At 47.2% G+C, this 19,649-nt stretch overlaps 1 protein-coding gene across 6 annotated transcripts in view; it reads left to right on the plus strand.

The window, feature by feature from the left end:
- Window positions 1-19,649, plus strand: part of PTPRE (protein tyrosine phosphatase receptor type E) — a 94,711-nt gene that overhangs the window by 49,320 nt on the left and 25,742 nt on the right. For all 6 annotated transcript variants that reach the window (XM_066554617.1, XM_066554616.1, XM_066554611.1 and 3 more), the window contains exons 2-4: window positions 12,773-12,882; window positions 18,897-18,999; window positions 19,218-19,291. In XM_066554617.1, coding sequence (XP_066410714.1) covers window positions 12,780-12,882; window positions 18,897-18,999; window positions 19,218-19,291 — 280 coding nt within the window. In that variant the 5' untranslated portion in view covers window positions 12,773-12,779. The remainder of the gene's footprint in view (window positions 1-12,772; window positions 12,883-18,896; window positions 19,000-19,217; window positions 19,292-19,649) is intronic.

Genomic DNA, 19,649 nt, shown 5'->3' on the forward strand with positions numbered 1-19,649 from the left:
CCACTGGGACGGAACCAAAGGCAACTTCTCAAGTTAATTGTAAGATTTTATTGGTGTTTCACTCCACTGCTCAAGGGTTTCTCATGTGAATCAATGGAAGGCTGCCTAATTTATGTGTGAGCCCTGCTTGAAAAGCAGCCCAGATTGATTTGCTGACAGTGCATGGGGAAAGGTGACCCTAATTTGTGACTTCAGCAGGCCTGTTGGGACAGGGGATGCTGGAAACTTGGGAAAATGGAACTGCAAGGTTTTGCTTTGGCTTGAAAGGTTCCCCATCCCTGTTCAGTAAAATGCCATTACTTTGGGGTATGGGTATTACAAAAGATATTAATGAGACGTTAAAACCAGCCAAAGGGGTTTTTATTTGAAATGCTTGTTCCTCTAAGATTGTTTAAGCAAATCCTGGAGCTTTGTTGCTGGCCAATGTTGAATTATTTCATTGGTGCCCTGGTTAGTCTGATGAGTCTCTTTTCCTTCTCTGTGTTGGTGTTGATGACCTCAGTCCTTTGCTGAGCTTGCAGGAGAAATAGTAAATAATTCAAAGTAGAGCCTTGCTGCAGAGACCTTTCCTAACTAAAATGAGACCACAAAGATGGACAGTGAGTGTACAGCAGGAGACACATTTGTATGTGGAACAGGAGTGTGCAATGGCTGTGGCACAGACCTGACAGCAGACAACAAGTACTTAGAAAATAATCCAGTGGTTTTATTTCATTTTCCACACAAAATCCCCCAGTGCCTTCGCTCAGTCTCTCAGGGGGCTGTGTGAGGTGCCCTGGGGACAGTGACAGCAGCGGGGGCGTGGAGGTGACAGCCGTGGTTGGGTGTCACAGCTGCCACCCCAGCCCCACAGTCACAACCATTTCCTTTAGCCTGGGGACAGTGACAGTGGCCAGGGGCTTCCTGCTGACTCAGCAGTGCCATCCTGCTGTGCCACCACTGTCCCTTCAGCCCTGCAGAGTCACCCCTTTCAAGCTGGAACTCATTATCTCCATTCCATTCTGGCTGTGCTGAGCCTCTGTCTTGAACCTTTCAAGTGTCTTTTAGGCTTTTGCCTCTGATCTAGAATTCCCAGTGAATTGGGATTGTAGAGCAAGCCAGAGTTACCAGTGAAAGCCCAGGCAATTCCTAAACCTCCTGTGCCCAAAACCAGCCCAGGGTTGGGGTTACCAGTGAGAGCTCAGGCAATTCCTAAACCTCCTGTGCCCAAAACCAGCCCAGGGTTGGGGTTACCAGTGAGAGCCCAGGCAATTCCTAAACCTCCTGTGCCCAAAACCAGCCCAGGGTTGGGGTTACCAGTGAGAGCTCAGGCAATTCCTAAACCTCCTGTGCCCAAAACCATCCCAGGGTTGGGGTTACCAGTGAGAACCCAGGCAATTCCTAAACCTCCTGTGCCCAAAACCAGCCCAGGGTTGGGGTTACCAGTGAGAGCCCAGGCAATTTCTAAACCTCTGTAGCCAAAACCAGCCCAGGCCTTTTCTCCCACACTCCCTTTGAATAGGTTGGCTCCTCTTTGTGGGCTCCAAAAGCTTAGTCAGAAAGCTGGGCTTAGTCAGATGTTCCTCAGAGCTGCTGGGGAGGGGGGCCAGGGCGGGCTGGCTCCTCGCTCATGATAAGCTTTGCTATATATAAAACTGCGTGGCTGGCTGCTGATAGCACTAATGAAACCCTCTGTTAACTCCTTCAGCCATCAGCAGCAGGTACAGCAGGTGCCCCTGGCTCTCCCCAAGTCGTTTTGTTAATTGGGAGCAAGTTTTTAATTGCAGGCACTCAGCCCTGCATTGCAGAACTGCTGCTGCTGCTGCAACCCCGAATGGCAGCGATGAGGAAATGGTGAAATGGCCTGAAAAAAGGGAATAAGTCCAAGCCCAGCTGCAGGGGAGAAGTTAAAAACCCCACAAACTGAAAAGAGTCAGTTCTTCCTGCAAAAATGTCATACAACAGAGATTCACCTCAGGGGATTGATTACATGAAATGTGGGGATTTAAATACTGCAGGCAGCTAATTCAGCTCTTCCTGGAGCTGAAGAAACGTTCTTTAGCTGCAGGAATACTTCTGGAGGAGGTTTTGTTTTGCTTGGCAGCAGCTGGCTGAGAATGGCACCTGTGTGTGGAGTCACCTGCTGGCAGCTGGCGTGTGACACCGAGCGTGGATGGGGGGCAAGGTGAGCTTAGGGGAGTGGGACACTGGAAGGGGACCTGGTGCAGGGATGGTGGCATCCAGCTCTGGGATCTGCTGTCCTGCTTCCCAGTTTGTGGCTGCTCTGCTCTGGCTGAAGCTGTTGTGAGGTGGGATTTGGTCTGAACTGCCCATCCAAATCTCCAATTCTTCAGCATCCCTGGCACGGGCTGCCCTCTGCCCCCTCACACATCATCTCCTGGCCCTCACAACCTCCCAAAGGCAGGGGTGGCTCCAGCCTCTTCCCACATCAGAACTGCAGAGGCCACCCCAGCTGCAGAACCCCCAGCTCCATTTGAAAGCCACTTTGTCCTTCCCTTGTCCCAGCCCAGGTCCCATCCCTGCAGCCACGTCACCACCCGGCTCTGGCAGCTTTGGCTGCCCATTCCCTGCTCCCTCCAGGAGTTTTTCCATCCCCTTTGCTGCTGAGCAGAGCAAATCCAGCACTTTTCTATCAGAGCTGGCATTTTCCATCAGAGCCTGGCTGTGACTGCAGCGAGGAGCTGTCCCCTCACAGCTGAGGTTTGCTGCTGAGGCACAACTGGGAACTGCAGCAAAGACACCAGGAAATTCTCTCTGGCCCTGAAAAGAGAAGAATCAGCTTCTCGTGAATTTTGTGGTTTCTGAAAAGACTTGTGGGTGTGTGGAGTTGGTGCTGCTGTGCAGCTGCACCTCACGAGTGGCCGAGCGTGGTTGGGTCTGTGTGTCCCCAAGGGGACATTCCTGCTGTGGTGGTGTTCACAGGGGTCCCAGGACCAGGGAAGAGATGGGAATCTTGACTCCATGTTTCAGAAGGTTGGTTTATTATTTTATGATATATATATATATATATTATATCAAAAGTGAATGATATATTAAAAGCATACTAAAAGAATAGAAGATAAGATTTCATCAGAGGGCTTGCAAGCAAGAAGAATTGAATGAATAACAAAAGCTTGTGTCTGACCAAGAGTCTGAGACTGCTGGACTGTGATTGGCCATTAATTAGAAACAACCACAGATTAGGAGACCAATCCCAGATGCACCTGTTGCATTCCACAGCAGCAGATAATAATTGTTTATATTTTGTTCTTGAGGCCTCTCAGCTTCTCAGGAGAAAGTCCTAAGGAAAGGATTTTTCATAAAACATGTCTGTGATACCTGCTGCTGTGAACGCTGCAGGTGGGTGAAGGAACACATGGAAAAGTGCTGGATTTGCTCTGCTCAGCAGCAAAGGGGATGGAAAGGCTCCTGGGGGGAGCAGGGAATGGGCAGCCAAAGCTGCCAGAGCCGGGTGGTGACGTGGCTGCAGGGATGGGACCTGGGCTGGGACAAGGGAAGGACAAAGTGGCTTTCAAATGGAGCTGGGGGTTCTGCAGCTGGGGTGGCCTCTGCAGTTCTGTTGTGGGAAGAGGCTGGAGCCACCCCTGCCTTTGGGAGGTTGTGAGGGCCAGGAGATGATGTGTGAGGGGGCAGAGGGCAGCCCGTGCCAGGGATGCTGAAGAACTGGAGATTTGCTGAGAATTGGAGATTTGGAGACTCCAAAATTGGAGATTTGGATGGGCACTTCAGACCACATCACCAGGAATGGGACAGGTCCAGCCTGTGGTGAGGGATTGGCCTTGGGGACTTGTCAAGGACCTTTTCCAAATGAGCATTTTACAGCTCTGTTGGTTTTATTTAGAATTAATCCTCTTGCACTTGTGTAAGCACCTAAATAAAACATGACTCATTTAATTAATTACACTGAAATCATGGGACTGCACAACTTCACTTTAGGTAGGAGTTATTTTATCTCCTTTAATGATTATAGCCTCACTTCATGACACAACACAAATTAACCTTTGAAAAATAGATGGTAAGGGGACTTTAGCCTACTTTTTTGTGCTTGGGGTTGTTTGGTTTTTTTATAACACAAGGAACTAGGGGAAATTTGTTGAGATTTTTGAGAATATTTAAACAACTTTCTATACATCAGGTAGGAAATAGTGTCCTCACTGTGTTGACTTTGGAACTGTATGATGACTTCAGAAATGCACCTGCTGAGTTTTGCAGGATATTTCCTGCAAAAGGTGGTCAGGAAAGTGCAAAAAACTGGCAAAAGAATTCTTCAAAAAGTGTTGGAGGGTAAATGTACATCTGTGAGAGAATGCATTAGTCATCCTGACCTCTTTTATTGCAGCATGAAAACAGCTTTGAATTCGAAAGTACTTCTCATCTCTCTCTCTCTTTCTGAAGCAGTTCCTTCCATTTTCTTGTGTGCACTTTTCCTAATGTGGTCACCTTGTGCTGGACACTGGGGAGGCCAACCTGGAATTCTGGGGGCAGTTTGAGCCCCTTGTGACAGGAAGGACATTGAGCACATGCAGGGAAGGGGCTGGAGAATCCCTGAGGGAGCTGGGCAGGGGCTGCAGAATCCCTGAGGGAGCCGGGAAGGGGCTGCAGAATCCCTGAGGAGCCGGGCAGGGCCTGCAGAATCCCTGAGGGAGCTGGAAAGGGCCTGCAGAATCCCTGAGGGAGCCGGGAAGGGGCTGCAGAATCCCTGAGGGAGCCGGGCAGGGCCTGCAGAATCCCTGAGGGAGCCGGGCAGGGGCTGCAGAATCCCTGAGGAGCCGGGCAGGGCCTGCAGAATCCCTGAGGGAGCCGGGCAGGGGCTGCAGAATCCCTGAGGAGCTGGGCAGGGCCTGCAGAATCCCTGAGGAGCCGGGCAGGGCCTGCAGAATCCCTGAGGGAGCTGGGCAGGGGCTGCAGAATCCCTGAGGGAGCTGGGCAGGGGCTGCAGAATCCCTGAGGGAGCTGGGCAGGGGCTGCAGAATCCCTGAGGGAGCTGGGCAGGGGCTCAGGCTGGAGCAAAGGAGGCTCAGGGGCCCTTGTGGCTCTGCACAGCTCCTGCCAGGAGGGCACAGCCGGGGGGGTCGGGCTCTGCTCCAGGGCACAGGGACAGGAGCAGAGGGAACGGCCTCAGGCTGGGCTCAGGGTGGATATTTGGTGAAATTCCTCATGGAAAGGTTTGTCCAGGCCTGGCACAGCTGCCCAGGGCAGTTTGGAGTCCCCATTCTTGGAGGGATTTAAAATCCATGTGGATGTGGCACTTGGGGACATGGGGCAGTGGTGGCCTTGGCAGTGCTGGAAGAACAGCTGGACTCTGTCTCAGAGAGCTTTTCCAACCTGAAAACTTCCATGATTCTGTGATGGAGTTTTTTGATCTGACAGCTGCCTATTCCAAGCTGACCTGGGTAGTTTTAGATACGACAGCCCTGGCATTGCTTCATTCAGAGCCACTCAGGCATGGAAAAGAAATCTCTCTTTTTTTTTCTTTTTTTTTCCCCCCTCATTTCCAGATCTGTGGGGTTGCAGATAAGCCAGATGTGCAACACATGAGCAGGCAATGTATATTTTTTCCCAAATTAAGGCTGCAGAGTTCATTATGCTCCTGGTTTTAATTCAGTTTATATGTCACAGAATATCAACACAGCTGCTTTGAGTAATCCTGGAGAGCAGAGGAAATAAAAGGAAAGGGATCCCTGTCACCCTCAGTGCTGCTGCCTCCTGGTGACCACGGAGTAATTGGGGTTCGAGGGGACCTTTGAAGCTCCAGCCCATTCACTCCTGGCTGCATTTGTAGAAATCCCATTGATTGAAAAATTCCCCCACCGCTTTTCAAGTGGCAAAGTCACTTTGTAAGGGTGGCATGTCACCAGCAGTGTCAGTTAATCCTGGCTGCAGCAGCCCTGTTAATGCACTGCTTAATCTGCTGGTGACAACCCGTGATTTATGTTCCCAGGAGATCCCAGCCTTGCTAATTGAAATGGATTGGAAGTCGTGTTCCCCATCATGGGCTGGGTTTGGACACTCAGGGTGCTGGGAAAGACACACAGAAATAGCTGAGCTGGGTAGAATTTAAGAACTGGTGTTACAAAAGTGGTAATTTTTGTCTGCATTTGGGTATTTCTCTTTCAGTATCATTTTTTGGAACAAATAACGGATTTGCCACATCTGCTGACCTCCTCTTCCATGAAAATCAAAGCAAATATAATAATTTGTCCACCTGAATTAGACACAAAGTGACTAAATAAGCAAGACAGTCTATCAAGCTTGATTATTCCAAATGGAAATTGATTTTACACAGTTAATTGTGTGCTTTGCCTTGCTCGGTCTCTTACGTGTAAATGATTATTCTGATTTGTAATTTTTTAATCTAATTATTGCCATCTCTTTGAAATGATCTTTACTGAGGCTATTTGTGTAGAATACATGAGGAATTTTTACAGTCAGATATCATTTTGTGGGCAGTTATATTAAATTATAGATCATTATAAAATTGTGTATTTGTCCCTTAAATTCCCTTGTTGTTTCTGAAGGGGTTGGAAACAAAGCTTGCCTGGTTTTTATTTGCAACGTTGCAAATACATTTACAGCAACACTGAATGTGCTGTAAACAGTTCCATTAAAAATTATGGGATTTATGGTGAAATTTAATGTTCATAATGTAGTGTTTTCTAATTTTTCAGTGGCTGGATTTTGAGGAATGTTTCCCAAGTGGAGAGGTCCCTTCTTGAGTTTCTTGCATGGAACACATGCACAAACATCTCCACAAACTCCATTCCTTTATTTTCCTCTGGATTTCGGGATATCCTGAGTCTTGAGGAAGACTTACAAGGATTCAAAAATAAGAAAATGCGAATTCTATTTTTTTGGGTTTTTTAAAGCTCCTGAATGTTAAAGCGACGTCAAAACACGGGACTTGATCAAACTTCTGGAAACTGGATTTGGGGCTCATTGTCTTAACTCCAAGTAGCAGATGGTTATGGAATGGTTACCCCAAGAGGAGGAATTCTGAAAAGCTGGAATTGGAAATTCTGGAATTCTGAACAGCTGGTTCCAGCTGATGGCCCAGGGAGGGTGGGTGTCCCTGGTGAGCTGGGCGCAGGAATCCAAGGTCCTGCTGCTCCTCAGACTTCAGTGCCAAGGTGGGGATGGGGATGGAGGGTCTGGCTGTGGTCAGAGGGGTCTGTGGGACCTGGCACCTCCCAGAGTTGTTTATTTTCCTTGGAAACACGAGGAATGAAGGGTTTAACTCCAGCTGGATGGGGCTTGGAGCCCCTTGGGATGGTGGGAGGTGTCCCTGCCCATGGCAGGGGTGGGAATGGGATGAGCTTTAAGGTCCCTTCCAACCCAAACCATTCTGTGATTCCAATTTATGCCCAGACATTTTAAGGTAAGAAAGAACAACTGATAAATAGCTTGAAAGCCATTTACTTAATATATTTTATCACCTGCAACGCTCAAAATATGTTTAGTTTCACTGCCTCAAGTTCCTAAAAGACAGAGAATATTTAACCAAATTGTGTTCTTAGACATGCTCTAAAACCATTCATGGTTCCATCTTGATGGGAGTCCCTGATTTCCCCCATTCCTTTGGACAATGGAGGAGCACTTCTCTTCCCAGGTGTTTTGTAAGCACGTCATTGAAGGGAAGTTTTGGGAATGCTGCACGCAGCGTGGATTGCTTGCCCTGATGACATAATGGGGCAATAAAGCCCTAAGCACAAATGAGGTCATGGGAGAACAATTCCAGTTAAACTGTAACCTGGCACAGCCTGGGATGGGTCAGCAGACACAGTCCCTGACTCCTCTGAAGCCAGGGCTTCAGGAAAAAGAGAACAGCTGCAATCAGCCTAACTGGAAGTGGGAGCAGCTCCTGGTGCCTGGGATTCCAGCCAAGAGGGAGCTGCCGTGCCAGCTCACCTGCTCCAGGTATGGGAACCCCCAGGCAGCTGGAAAAACAGGCACTGGGGCTTGGGATTCTTATCATGGAATCACAGAATGGTTTGGGTTGGAAGGGACCTTAGAGCCCAACCCATTCCATCCCTGGGCAGGGACAACTTCCCCTGTCCCAGGGTGCTCCAGGCTGGCCTTGGACACTTCCAGGGATCCAGGAACAGCCACAGCTACTCTGGGGAATCTTTACAGGGACCAGCAGGGTGTTGGGGTTTATGGGTGGAAACCAGGAAGAGCAAAGAGAGAGGGTGACTGTTGTCTCCTCATTCCCTTTTTGGTCTTTTGTTGATATTTTAAATTAAACTACCAAATTTTTGAGGTTGGCACTTGCTCCTGGTGTGGCCTATGGCTTTTGTCAGCCTGCAGTGACAAGGCTTTTGTGTCTCTAATTTTTAATTCTGTTTTCTGAATTGATGGTGCTTATCCTTGCAAATGTGACTTTTGTAGCACTGAGAGGCTGGGGCAGGGCCTGAGCTGGGGGGAAAACACAAATCCCACCATTCTCTCCACTCTCCTCTGTGTTACCTGGGGTGTTTCTCCGATTTATTTTTCCCTGCTGTAGGAGGATGCAAGGGGTGGGGATCAGTTTAACCTGCTCTGAAGCAGCTGGTGCATCCTTGGGAAAAGGAGCAGGACTCAGATCTGTGGCAGGGCCACGTGACACATGGAGGTTTTGCTGGCCTATTTTCTCCAAGCCCAGGTTTTACTCTTGAGCTGTCAGGTCAGATGAGGATTCAGTTCTGCGGCCAAAATAGAAATTAGCCATGTGTGGTAATCCATTAATCCCTGGAAAGAATGCCATTTATTCACGTTTTGGGGAGCTGGGCTGTCCTCACACTGCCTCCTTGGGCTGCAGGAGCAGCTGGCCAGGGGTGTCCCAGGCTGCCCTGATCCCTGAGCTGATCCCATTGCAGCCACATTCCAGCTGCTCTGGCTCCTTGGACAGGGAATCCATGGCTGCTCCTGGATCCCTGGCAGTGCCCAAGGCCAGGTTGGATGGGGCTTGGAGCAGCCTGGGATGCTGGAGAGGTGAAGTCCCCTTGGTCTGTGAGGTGTCTTTTTACCCAATTGAAGAGAGAAACTTCTGAGCTTCTTTCCTTTTTTAAGGGATAAAGGATAGTTTTGTCACTCCATCAACAGGGAGCACATTCCTATAGGAAGGTGTTCCAGAGCACCAATATAGAACAATAAAAATCAGCCCATGGGGTGAAACCTGAGGTGCCTGAGCCATTCAGAAGAGAATCATGGAGTCATTTCAGATGGAAAAGATCTCCAGGATCATTGAGTCCAAGCTGTGCCCCATCCCCACCTTGTCCCCAGCCCAGGGCTCTGAGTGCCACCTCCAGGAATTCCTTGGACACCCCCAGGGATGGGCACTCCAACCCTCCCTGGGCAGCCCCTGCAATGCCTGGCCACCCTTCCTGTGACAAATTCCTCCTGATGTCCACCCTGAGCCTCCCCTGGCACAGTCTGAGGCCAATCCTCTTGTCCCTTTGCTCTTTCCCTGGGAGCAGAGCCTGACTCGTTCACATCCAGGCAATAAAGGCTGGATGCAGTAGGATAGCAGTTGATAAATTCACTTTTTTTTTGTTTTAAAGGCAGTTCCTATTTCTTTTTTCAGGAGTTGCCCTATGGCAGAGCTGTGTAATAATAACAGTTTGTCTCTCCCTGGATCTTTTCCTTTCCACTTTTATCAGCAAGAGGCTTCTTTTGTAACACGTGGTCGTCCTTCCCTGCTCAGCCCTGTTCTTCTCCCTGCCTGTTCTCTCAGGAGAGTTGTTGCTATTTTTTCCTTCTTGTTTTACCAGGCTGTATCATGACTTTGTGCCTTTGTGAGTGAGGGAAATGTGGGAAATGCTGCTGTGCCTGCAGCAGTGGGTTTTTGCTATTTTTTTTGGTTTTGGTTCAGTAAATGGTAATGTTGCAGACCTGTACGTGAAGGCCATAAATATAAATATAGAATAAAATTTATGGAGTTTTTGTGGGATTTTTTTTGTAGAATTGCAGCTTGGGCACTTTCCCATCCACCCCAGTGGGAAGAGAAGGGGCAGGATGAGGGGAAACAGCCTCAAGCTGCGCCAGGGGAGGTTTAGATTGGAAATTAGGGAACAATTTCTTTGTGGAAAGTTTTGTCCAGCCCTGGCACAGCTGCCCAGAGCAGTTTGGAATCCCCATCCCTGGAGGGATTTAACATCCATGTAGATGTGGCACTTGGGACATAAGACAGTGGTGGCCTTGGCAGTGCTGGGAATGGTTGGGTTTGATGGTCTTAAAGGTCTTTTCCAGCCTTAATTCCTTGATTTTCTGCTTGGTGCTGCTGAGCCCAGTCCTTTGCACCCACCTCAGCTGCAGCTCCTGGATTCCCCTGGAGTTTTCCTCCTCCTCTCTTCAGGAGCTGGAAATGCAAAGGGCTTTGGCCAAAACCAAAATCTCAGGATTTGCATAATCATTGTGGCTGTGTTTATTTCTGATAAATTGAGGGACACCACAGCGTGTGCCAGCCACCCTTTATCACATCCCTGAGAATTTGATGCTGTTTTTTTATCACATCCCAGAGAACAGATTCCAGGGGTCTGGCAGGGAATTGGCATCTGGAAAACCCTCCTGACAGGGATTTGGAGACAAGCACTGATGATCCTTTCACTTGCTGCTCTCCTGGAAACCTTCCAGCAACTTCAATTATTCTGCGGGGTTGTTTTTTTTTAAGGAGCTGGATGTATTTTAAGGATGAGAAAGTGAACTCAGCACTGCCTTGGAAAATCAGCCCCTGCCAGGATTGAGTACCTGAAATTCCAGTGGATTTCAGCAGCCTTTGCTGAGGGTGGGAAGCATCCCAGCATTCAGCACCTCTTCCCTGTTAATCCCACTTTGATTCTGGCTTTGTTCCACATTTCCAAATCCTTCCCTTCCTTTCCCTTCCTTTCCCTTCCTTTCCCTTCCTTTCCCTTCCATTCCCTTCCTTTCCTTTCCTTTCCTTTCCTTTCCTTTCCTTTCCTTTCCCTTCCCTTCCCTTCCCTTCCCTTCCCTTCCCTTCCCTTCCCTTCCCTTCCCTTCCCTTCCCTTCCCTTCCCTTCCCTTCCCTTCCCTTCCCTTCCCTTCCCTTCCCTTCCCTTCCCTTCCCTTCCCCTGTGTGTCCCAAGCTTTCTAATTATAAATATAATATAATTATAAATAGTTAATTTGGGACATTTGTATAATGCTCAAAATGATGCAGGCACAGTTTGCAGTGAGGTGTTGAACACAATTAACTGTCTAATCCCAAAAATGGGATTGGGAAAGAATGGGATTGTAAAACCCCAAGAATGGGATTAGATTGTAAGACATTTAGGGTGCTTAAATTAGAAATAGTAGTACAAGGAATTGAAGGAGTAAATTAGTAGCAAGCTGGACTGGGGGAAAAAATTAAGAAAATCAAGTTTGATGCTAATAATATATTAAAATATTTTATTATTTTATAATAAATAATAATATTTTTAATATTTTTATTTCTATTTTAAAATATTTTCTATTATTCTTTTTTCACTCATTGTATTAGAGAAAAAACAAAACCATTGAGCTTCCCAGCTGTGTATCCGAGGAATAGCAGCTGTGTGCTGAGTTTGGATTTACTCCTGGGTGTAGGACCAGGCTTTGGAGAGGCTGGGAATGACTGGGAATATTTCACTTCTGAGTAACAGCGGTGAGAGCAGTGCAAAGGTGGTGTGAAAGTTGTTGTCACGGGAGATTTCTCTATATTTGAGCTTATCCAGGGAGTTTTTCTGGTGGATTATCCCACTTTACATGGAAAGGCAGGATTTTTCTAATGTTTATTCTAATGACTGCCAGATTCCTGGGTTTTTTAGTGTGTTGTGAGGCAGGACTGTGTAATTCCCTGTGGAAATTGTACTGTTAAATTCAGTGTATTACCCTGGAACAGGGAGCTCTGGGGAGCAGCATGTCCAGGAACAGAATTTTAGCAGTGGCTGCAGAGCCACCATCTGGATAAACCCTGCCACAAAGCAAAGGTTGTGTGAAATTGTTTCTAAATCAAGCAGGACTGGCTAATGGCTGAGATGGGAGCCTCTCCTAATTAATCTGTTCATTAGGGATTGGATAAATCACAACAAATTAATAACAACTTTTATTTTCCACTTCTATTCAGGGGGATTGGACCTGTTTATTTGTCTCCATCTATGAGTTTCCCTGAATTAACAAACAGCACATTCTCATCATACTTTTCCTCCAATTTTCTTCACACTGGAGATGATTTTCTGGTCTCACCAATGCTGAAATTCTGTGTTTAGAAAGCAGACTCAGCTGTGGCAAACATTCCCCCATGGAATTCATCCGTGGAGCCCCTCACCTGTGGCTGAGGGAGTCGAGTGGGATCAGGAAACTCTAAAAGTGTGTGTTAAAGGGACTCAGAGCTTTCTGGTGTTACTGGGCTGCTTGTGGTAAAAACCTTTTCCTCTTTGTTATGAATTTTCCTCTTATCTCTGGGAGTGACTCCCAGGATTGTTTCCTCAGTGTCCTCAGATGGCTTTTTTTATGGAGGGAGCATTTTTGCCCTGCTTTCTGGTGTTGTCTGTGAACCATGGCTGAGTGTTGCCATTCTGTTGTTGGATTTAAAACCTCCTTAATGAATTTTTGGCGTGCACAAGTTGTATTTTCTTTTTCTTTTTGCATCAAAACTGAACATTCAGTGCTGAGGTGATGGGAGAGTATAAAACAGAGTATAAAACATTGCTTTGACTTTTAGCTTCCTTCTGCCACGAGGGAAAAAAAAAAAAAAAAAAAACCAAAACATGATATCAATTTGACCTGAAAATTTATCTTCTGCTTTGCTTCCTTGCAGGTCCAGGATGGAACATTCCTGCTCGCTCCTGCTGCTCTGTGTTAGTTTCATTTTTGCACGAGCTCTGCCACCCAATGGAACAGAACTGCCCAAAACAACCACAACCACCAGTAAGGAGAGACCTGGGGGGCAGGATGGGCACGGCCCTCAGGGGGTGTCCCTGGGGGCTCAGTCCAGGGTGTGTTTGCAGGACTCTGACCCCACTGGCACAGCTGTGAGGGTGCCAGGTGTCCTCTGGGCTCGGGTGGCACTGGGTGGTGTTGGGGTTTCACTTTCTCTTTGCCATGGGAGGGTAAAACACGGCAGAGGTGGGGGAGCTGCAGGGCCCAGGAGCTGCTGGGGGGGTCTGAGGGGATGTGGGCACAGATAACAGGAAAGAAATTTTCATTAGACAGCAGGATGAACAGATTGAAACACTCTGAGGAGCCTTGGCAGGAGTGCTGTGTTTTCATGCAAAGACTCCAGGGGGGTGTGAGGTGTCCTGTGGAGGGTCCTGCCAGGTGAGAAACAGGGGAGTTCTTGTTCCAGGAGCTGAGAGTGATCTCCTCCTCTCAGGATGCCTTGTTCAGGCTGCCCTGGAACAGAGCCTGGACAGAGCTAAAGGATGAAGCAGGGATTTATTCAAAGCATCTCCTCCATGGATCCACCTTGGGCAGCACCAGAGCCCAGCCAGGGCTGCACCCAAGATGAACCAAAATGGCCCCAAAATGCACGGCCGGGCACGGGCTCTGTCCCTGGGATCAGTTCTGCTCCATTTGCACCTTGCAGTTCATTGTCCCATCCCAGCTTTAGCCCCTGCAGTCCCACCCTGCTTGTTTTTCTCTCTCCAGCCCACGGGGTTTGTGCTCTGGGGCTGAGATTTGGCTCATTTGTCCTTGGTGCCCAGCTGGAGCAGGAATTGTTTTGTCTCCCTGCTCTGTGCACAGAGCTCAGCATCCCCTGGTGTGAGCCCAGACCCACACACTAAAGCAGCACAGGAAGGGAAAAATAGAAAAGCCAAACCTGAGGCATCACTCTGGGCCACCATAGCACCTCACATTCGTCCTCATTTCTGTTTGCAGAATTTCTTCCTCCTCAAACCCTCCCAGAACCACGTCCTGACATTGCCTGGGGAGGGGCTTGTTAAGGGAATTTGGGGCATTTCAAGCAGTGCCCAAGGCCTGGTTGGACACTGGGGCTTGGAGCACCCTGGGATGGTGCAAGGAGTCCCTGGCCATGGCAAGGGTGGGGTGGGATAATCTCTGAGGCCCCTTCCAGCCCAAAGCAGGGAGATGAAGCTGCTAATGTCCCCTGTGAGCAATGTGACCATGATTTGATGACTGTTCAGGTCACTGGTGTTGATACCCAGTGTTTCACAGAAGGCTGATTTGTTACTTTATTTACTTTTAATCTGTTGGTGAACTTTACACCCCTGGGGAAGGAGAGGAATCAAATACCAGGCTTGGCTCATGGCCCCTTGGATTGTTTTGGTGTTCTTGGTTGTAGTAATTTAAATGGAAATAGGGGAGATTTTAGATGGGATATTGGGAAGAAAATGAGGGTGGGCAAAGCAGCTGTGGCTGCCCCTGGATCCCTGGCAGTGCCCAAGGCCAGGCTGGACACTGGGGCTGGGAGCACCTGGGACAGTGGGAGGTGTCCCTGCCGTGGCAGGGGTGGAACAGGATAATTTTGAGGGTCAAACCAGTCTGGGATTTGCTGCTAATTCAGGTGTGAGCATTTGCTTCTCTAGACTCTGAGTGGAGCACTCCAGAGTTCAGCTGGGGAAGGGGAGGTTGGGGAACCAGGGGCTCCCCCGCCAGCAGTGACAATCTGAGTGTGGCTGTGCTGAGTGCTCCCAAAAAAACCCAAATTATTCATAGGAATGAAGCTTTAGCCGAGTGTGAATTTGCTAATTAATCAGTTTGAAGTATTGTCAAGTAGTTTTTGGTCCCTGCTTCTTGTCTGGCACCTCAGCTGTGGAAAAACAAGTTACTAATATTGGGCTAAATATGTCAGAATATGGGAATTGAGAAGGGGAAGTCACTTGTTGTTTTTATCACTTCCCAGAATCTTAATAACAAAGGGAGTTTTGCTATCAGTGTGTTCATCTTCAGAGCTTAATTCCAAATTGTGTTGAGTTTAAGTCTGATAATATGGATAAGAGTAATCTGATCATCCCTATTTTAATTAAATCTTAATTTCAGTGATATGATTCAGAAATGATTGGTGTGACTAAAATGTTTTTCCTAAACATCAAAGCCTTCCTGGCTCTGCAGTGAGGAAGAGTTTTGTCTGACAGACAAGTTAGGTGCACCCTGAAAATTACATTGCTGCAGAAAGAGTACCAAGATAATTGGATTATCTAATAAATTTGATAGCCATTGAATTAATACAGCATTTTAAAATACAAAAATAAAGATTTTTGATTGAAGCATAAAGAAAACTCCATTTAACAGACTATGGAAAGAACTAAAAGAGCCTTAAAAAAATCAGCTTTCCTTTTGCATGCTAATTTGATGTGTGATCCCAAAAGATACTTTTGATTCTGAAAGGAATAGGTATAAATGATTTCATGTCATTATTTGAGCTGCCTTGATTTTTTTCAAAGATCTGCTGAATTACAATGTCAGCTTTATTCTTATTTAAAACATGGTTACCTTGTCTGGATGGGTCGATTTTTAGCACTGCTTCCATTTTACCTCCTACAAGAACACCCTGGAATTGCAGCCATGAAATTGCTACCTTGAAATTTCCCTTTCAGAAAATGAGAATATTCTGGGCTTTACTGTGCTGCCATTTACTGGGAATTTGCCCTGATCTTTACTCCAGGTATTCAACTGCATTAAATAAATATAAACCATCAAACCACAGAATGGTTTGGGTTGGAAGGGAGCATCTAGTTCTGACTGCCAAGCTAATATTTATTAGGATTTGCATAAATAAATGTATATTTCCAGTAGAGACACCTTAATGCTCCCAGATCCTTGTTACAGTCTGTTTATTCATGATATTGTCCGTGACCATCCCGTAACTCCTGGTAATTCAAATATTTGTAAGTTCCCCAGCATTAATCATAGCCTGGATTGTTTTACTTCCTCTTGTATTTTTACTTGTGGAGTTGTTGAAATGTGCAAGCAGCCTGGGAGCTGCAGTTGTAAACCTTTAAATACCTTTCCAAATGTTTACATTCCACTGGTATTTGCTCCATGAGGGCTCCTGGTGCCTTTGAATCCTCACAATCCCTTCCCATCACTGATGTCTGAATCTTCAGAGGGGATGAATTTATCAGAGGAGTTGCAGGTTAGAAGGCAGGGAAATGGGGCAGCTTTGGGGCCCCTCTTTAGTGCTGGTTTCAACTTCCAACAAGTCAGTGGCAATGTGAAAATAAGACTTTGTGTCTCTCCTCTCTGGAGAGATCCCAGCCAGGACAGCGTGTCCAGCCCTGGGGAGGAGCTGGAGCTGTGGGAATGAACCAAAATGTTCAGTGGGAACCAAATGAGTGGGAATGAACCAAAATATTCAGATGGAGGAAAGGCTGGGAGAGCTGGGATTGTTCAGACTGGAGAGGAGAAGCTTTGGAGTGACCTCACTGTGGCTTTCCAAGGCCTAAAGGGGCTCCAGGAGAGCTGGAGAGGGACTGGGGACAAGGGATGGAGGGACAGGAGCCAGGGAATGGCTCCCAGTGCCAGAGGGCAGGGCTGGATGGGAGATTGGGAATCAGGAATTGTTCCCTGGCAGGATGGGCAGGCCCTGGCACAGGTGCCCAGAGCAGCTGGGGCTGCCCCTGGATCCCTGGCAGTGCCCAAGGCCAGGCTGGACACTGGGGCTGGGAGCACCTGGGACAGTGGGAGGTGTCCCTGCCATGGCTGGGGTGGCACTGGGTGATTTTTAAGGTCCCTTCCAGCCCAAACCATTGTAGGACTCTGTAACACCCAGGAGGACCCAGAGCTGGGACTTCCCTGTGAGACTCGTGGTGGTGGTTTCATGGAGAAAATGAGGCAGCATCAGGAAACTGAGTTACGGAGAAGGCATCTGGCTCATTTTGCTCGGTATTTAAATGCCAGAGGGATTCTCTGCAGACACTCAATTCTAAGAATTAGTTTGCAAAGCAGAACTTCAGAAATTGGTGGTTTCAGATCAGGGGGTGGATGGTGTGACCATTAAAGGTCCCTCCAGGCCAGACTCAGAGTGGGGGAGTGCAGTGCCAGGGGGGCTGTGCTGGCCTTGCCCAGTGGGATTCAGCTCTGAGATGTTAAACTCACATTTACTGGTACTGGTGGTTCAGCTTCTCTTTTCCTGGCTGGGATTGAGCTTTCAGTGTTTGCCTGGGAATCACTTCTCCACAGACACCTCAAAAGTGTTGCAGCAGTTCTGTGAAAGGAAGAGAGAGGTGATTTTTTTATTTTTTATTGTGTAATTGTCTGAGGGAAGTTTTAACTCCCTTGTGATGCAAACTTGTTGTTTCCCCTGTCATGTCATGGGTCTCGTCACAGAGCTAAAGAGAGCCAGCACAAACCCCTAAATGCTGGAACATTCTGACATCCTGAGGGTGTCATTTCTGACTCCATGCAAGTGGCTGCATTTTGTCTGTGAGGGACAAAACCAGGGATTTTTATTTTTTTGTGTGTGTGTGTTTGTTTCCTTGCCAGCCTTGGCTTCCAGGCAGAGTTGCAGAACACCCCACAGAAGGTGTTGGGTGGTTATTCATCCTCATCCAGCCACTCCTTCCAGGAGTGATTTCCTGAACCCCTGCCAAGCTCCTGACTGCAGTTTTGTCATGCCTGTCACTTTTATCTTTATACACCACCTAAAAGTCATCCCTCATGCCTTTTATTGCCTCCCCTGTCTCTGGGTTATGGTGTTGATTTATGGGCCCTTTTTCCCTGTGTGTCCTGAGCTCACCTGTGCCTCTCCAGGAATTTTCCCCATGCCCTCCTACCCTGTGGAGCACCCAGAGAGTTTCCAGCTGCCCCCAACACTCAGATGGTTTTGTAGCCATCAATTCTGGATGTTTGTCTGATCCACATGAATTCTTTCTGGATTATTGCAGGTGTTGCCTACTCCTAAATATTTTTTTGAATCCCAGAATTGTTTGGGATGGAAGGGAACTTAAAAATGGCAGGGACACCTCCCACTGTCCCAGGTGCTCCCAGCCCCAGTGTCCAGCCTGGCCTTGGGCACTGCCAGGGATCCAGGGGCAGCCACAGCTGCTCTGGGAATTCCATCCCAGCCAGGAATTCCCTCCCAATATCCCATCCAACCCTTCTGTCAGTCAGCTCTCAAAGACCACTGTAGGAATGGCAAAAAAACTCTTTAAAGTGTGTAAATGTAGTTCAAAAGCGAAAAAAAATCCGAAATACCAGCAGCAGCAGAAATTGCCTTAATTTTGGAAGAGTGGTTGTAGGGTTGTGTTTTGCTTGCTGAAGGTTCAGTCTGGGAGTTTGGCTTCCTTAAATAAAACATGTTGGGTTTTTAATGATTTTAATCTGTTCTGTATTGAATTATTCAGTAGAACGAAAAGGTTATAGAAGCATAATGAAAGTGAAAGGTAAAGAGATACTTCCACAAAACACTGTGAACAGAAGGGTGAGACTCAGAGCTTGTACCAGATATAACAAAGATGTTCTTTAATCTCCATTCTGAGAAAAATGTCATTATTCCTACTTGTTCTTATATTTATATAGAATTTTAGTGAATAAAATCTCTTAGAATTTCAGTGAATAGAATTCCTGTGAAAGGTAGCATTTTATATATATATATATATATATATATATATATATATATATATGAAAGGTGGTTGAGAAGCAGCTGATGTGCATGAGGGCACTGCAGCAAACCTTTTAATGGGCTTCAAATTCAGCTTGGTACCTTATAACTGTTCAACTTTCTCTGATTACAGGGAAATTGAAAAATAGCTTGGATTTTCTCAGCAGCACTGGTTTGGTTGTGCTTTTGACGAGGGAGAAAAAACCTGAAAAATAATAAAAATTAACTTTCAATTTGAGCTTTGCCTGTATCAGGTATTATGAAGCTTTTGGTAAGCAGAGGCAGATAATGGGGCTGAATTTTGGTGCCTTAAGCACGGTTTTTGTGCCAGATGAGGCAATCCCCGTCTCATATTCCACATTTCTCGTTCTGTCCCCAGACTCCACCGAGGAGAACACCTTGCACAAGGAGCTGCTGACTTCCCTGCTGATCCTGGTGCTGGTGGTGATCATTTTCGTGGTGCTGGTGGGGTATTTTTTCAGGTGGGTGGTTTTCCGTGGGCTCAGCCCATCCTTTCTTTGAGCCCTCCCACGGAAGCAGAAGGGAGGCAGAGCCTTGTGCCTGCCCTGCTCTCCCTGCCAGCATGAACAGAAAGAGCTTCTCCAGAATTACATTGTCTGTAAAAAAGGGCCTGGGGGGAAATGCTGCTGCTTTGCTCTTGCCAGAATTGTGGATTGATGTGGTGCCTCTGTTGTTCCAGGTTCAGGAGACACAGGAAGGCTGTGGTCAACTCCGGGGACAAGAAGATGCCAAATGGGATCTTGGAAGAACAAGGTATGGGCAGATTCGCTTTCAAACTCTCACTTTTATTTCTGTCTTTAATTCAGAATTACTCAGTGTTTGCTTTTGTTTCTAATATAAGTGACAGGGTTGTTGTTAAAGAGAAAATAGTCTGAAAAAATACAATCACAAATAGTTTGGGTTGGAAGGGACCTTAAACTCATCCAGTTCCAGCCCTGGTGCCATGTGCAGGGACATCTCCCAGCCCTTGGCTGTCCCCTCCAAGCTGGCCTTGGACTAGAGATCCATATTTAGAAATCATACTCAAGCAGTCTATGGAACATTTTAATTTTCAGTTGCTGGTTTGAAATAGGTTTCACTTTGTGATGCAGCAAATGTTTCTGTGTAAAAC

The sequence above is a fragment of the Molothrus aeneus genome, chromosome 8 (assembly GCF_037042795.1).
Source record: "Molothrus aeneus isolate 106 chromosome 8, BPBGC_Maene_1.0, whole genome shotgun sequence".
NCBI lineage: Eukaryota > Metazoa > Chordata > Aves > Passeriformes > Icteridae > Molothrus > Molothrus aeneus.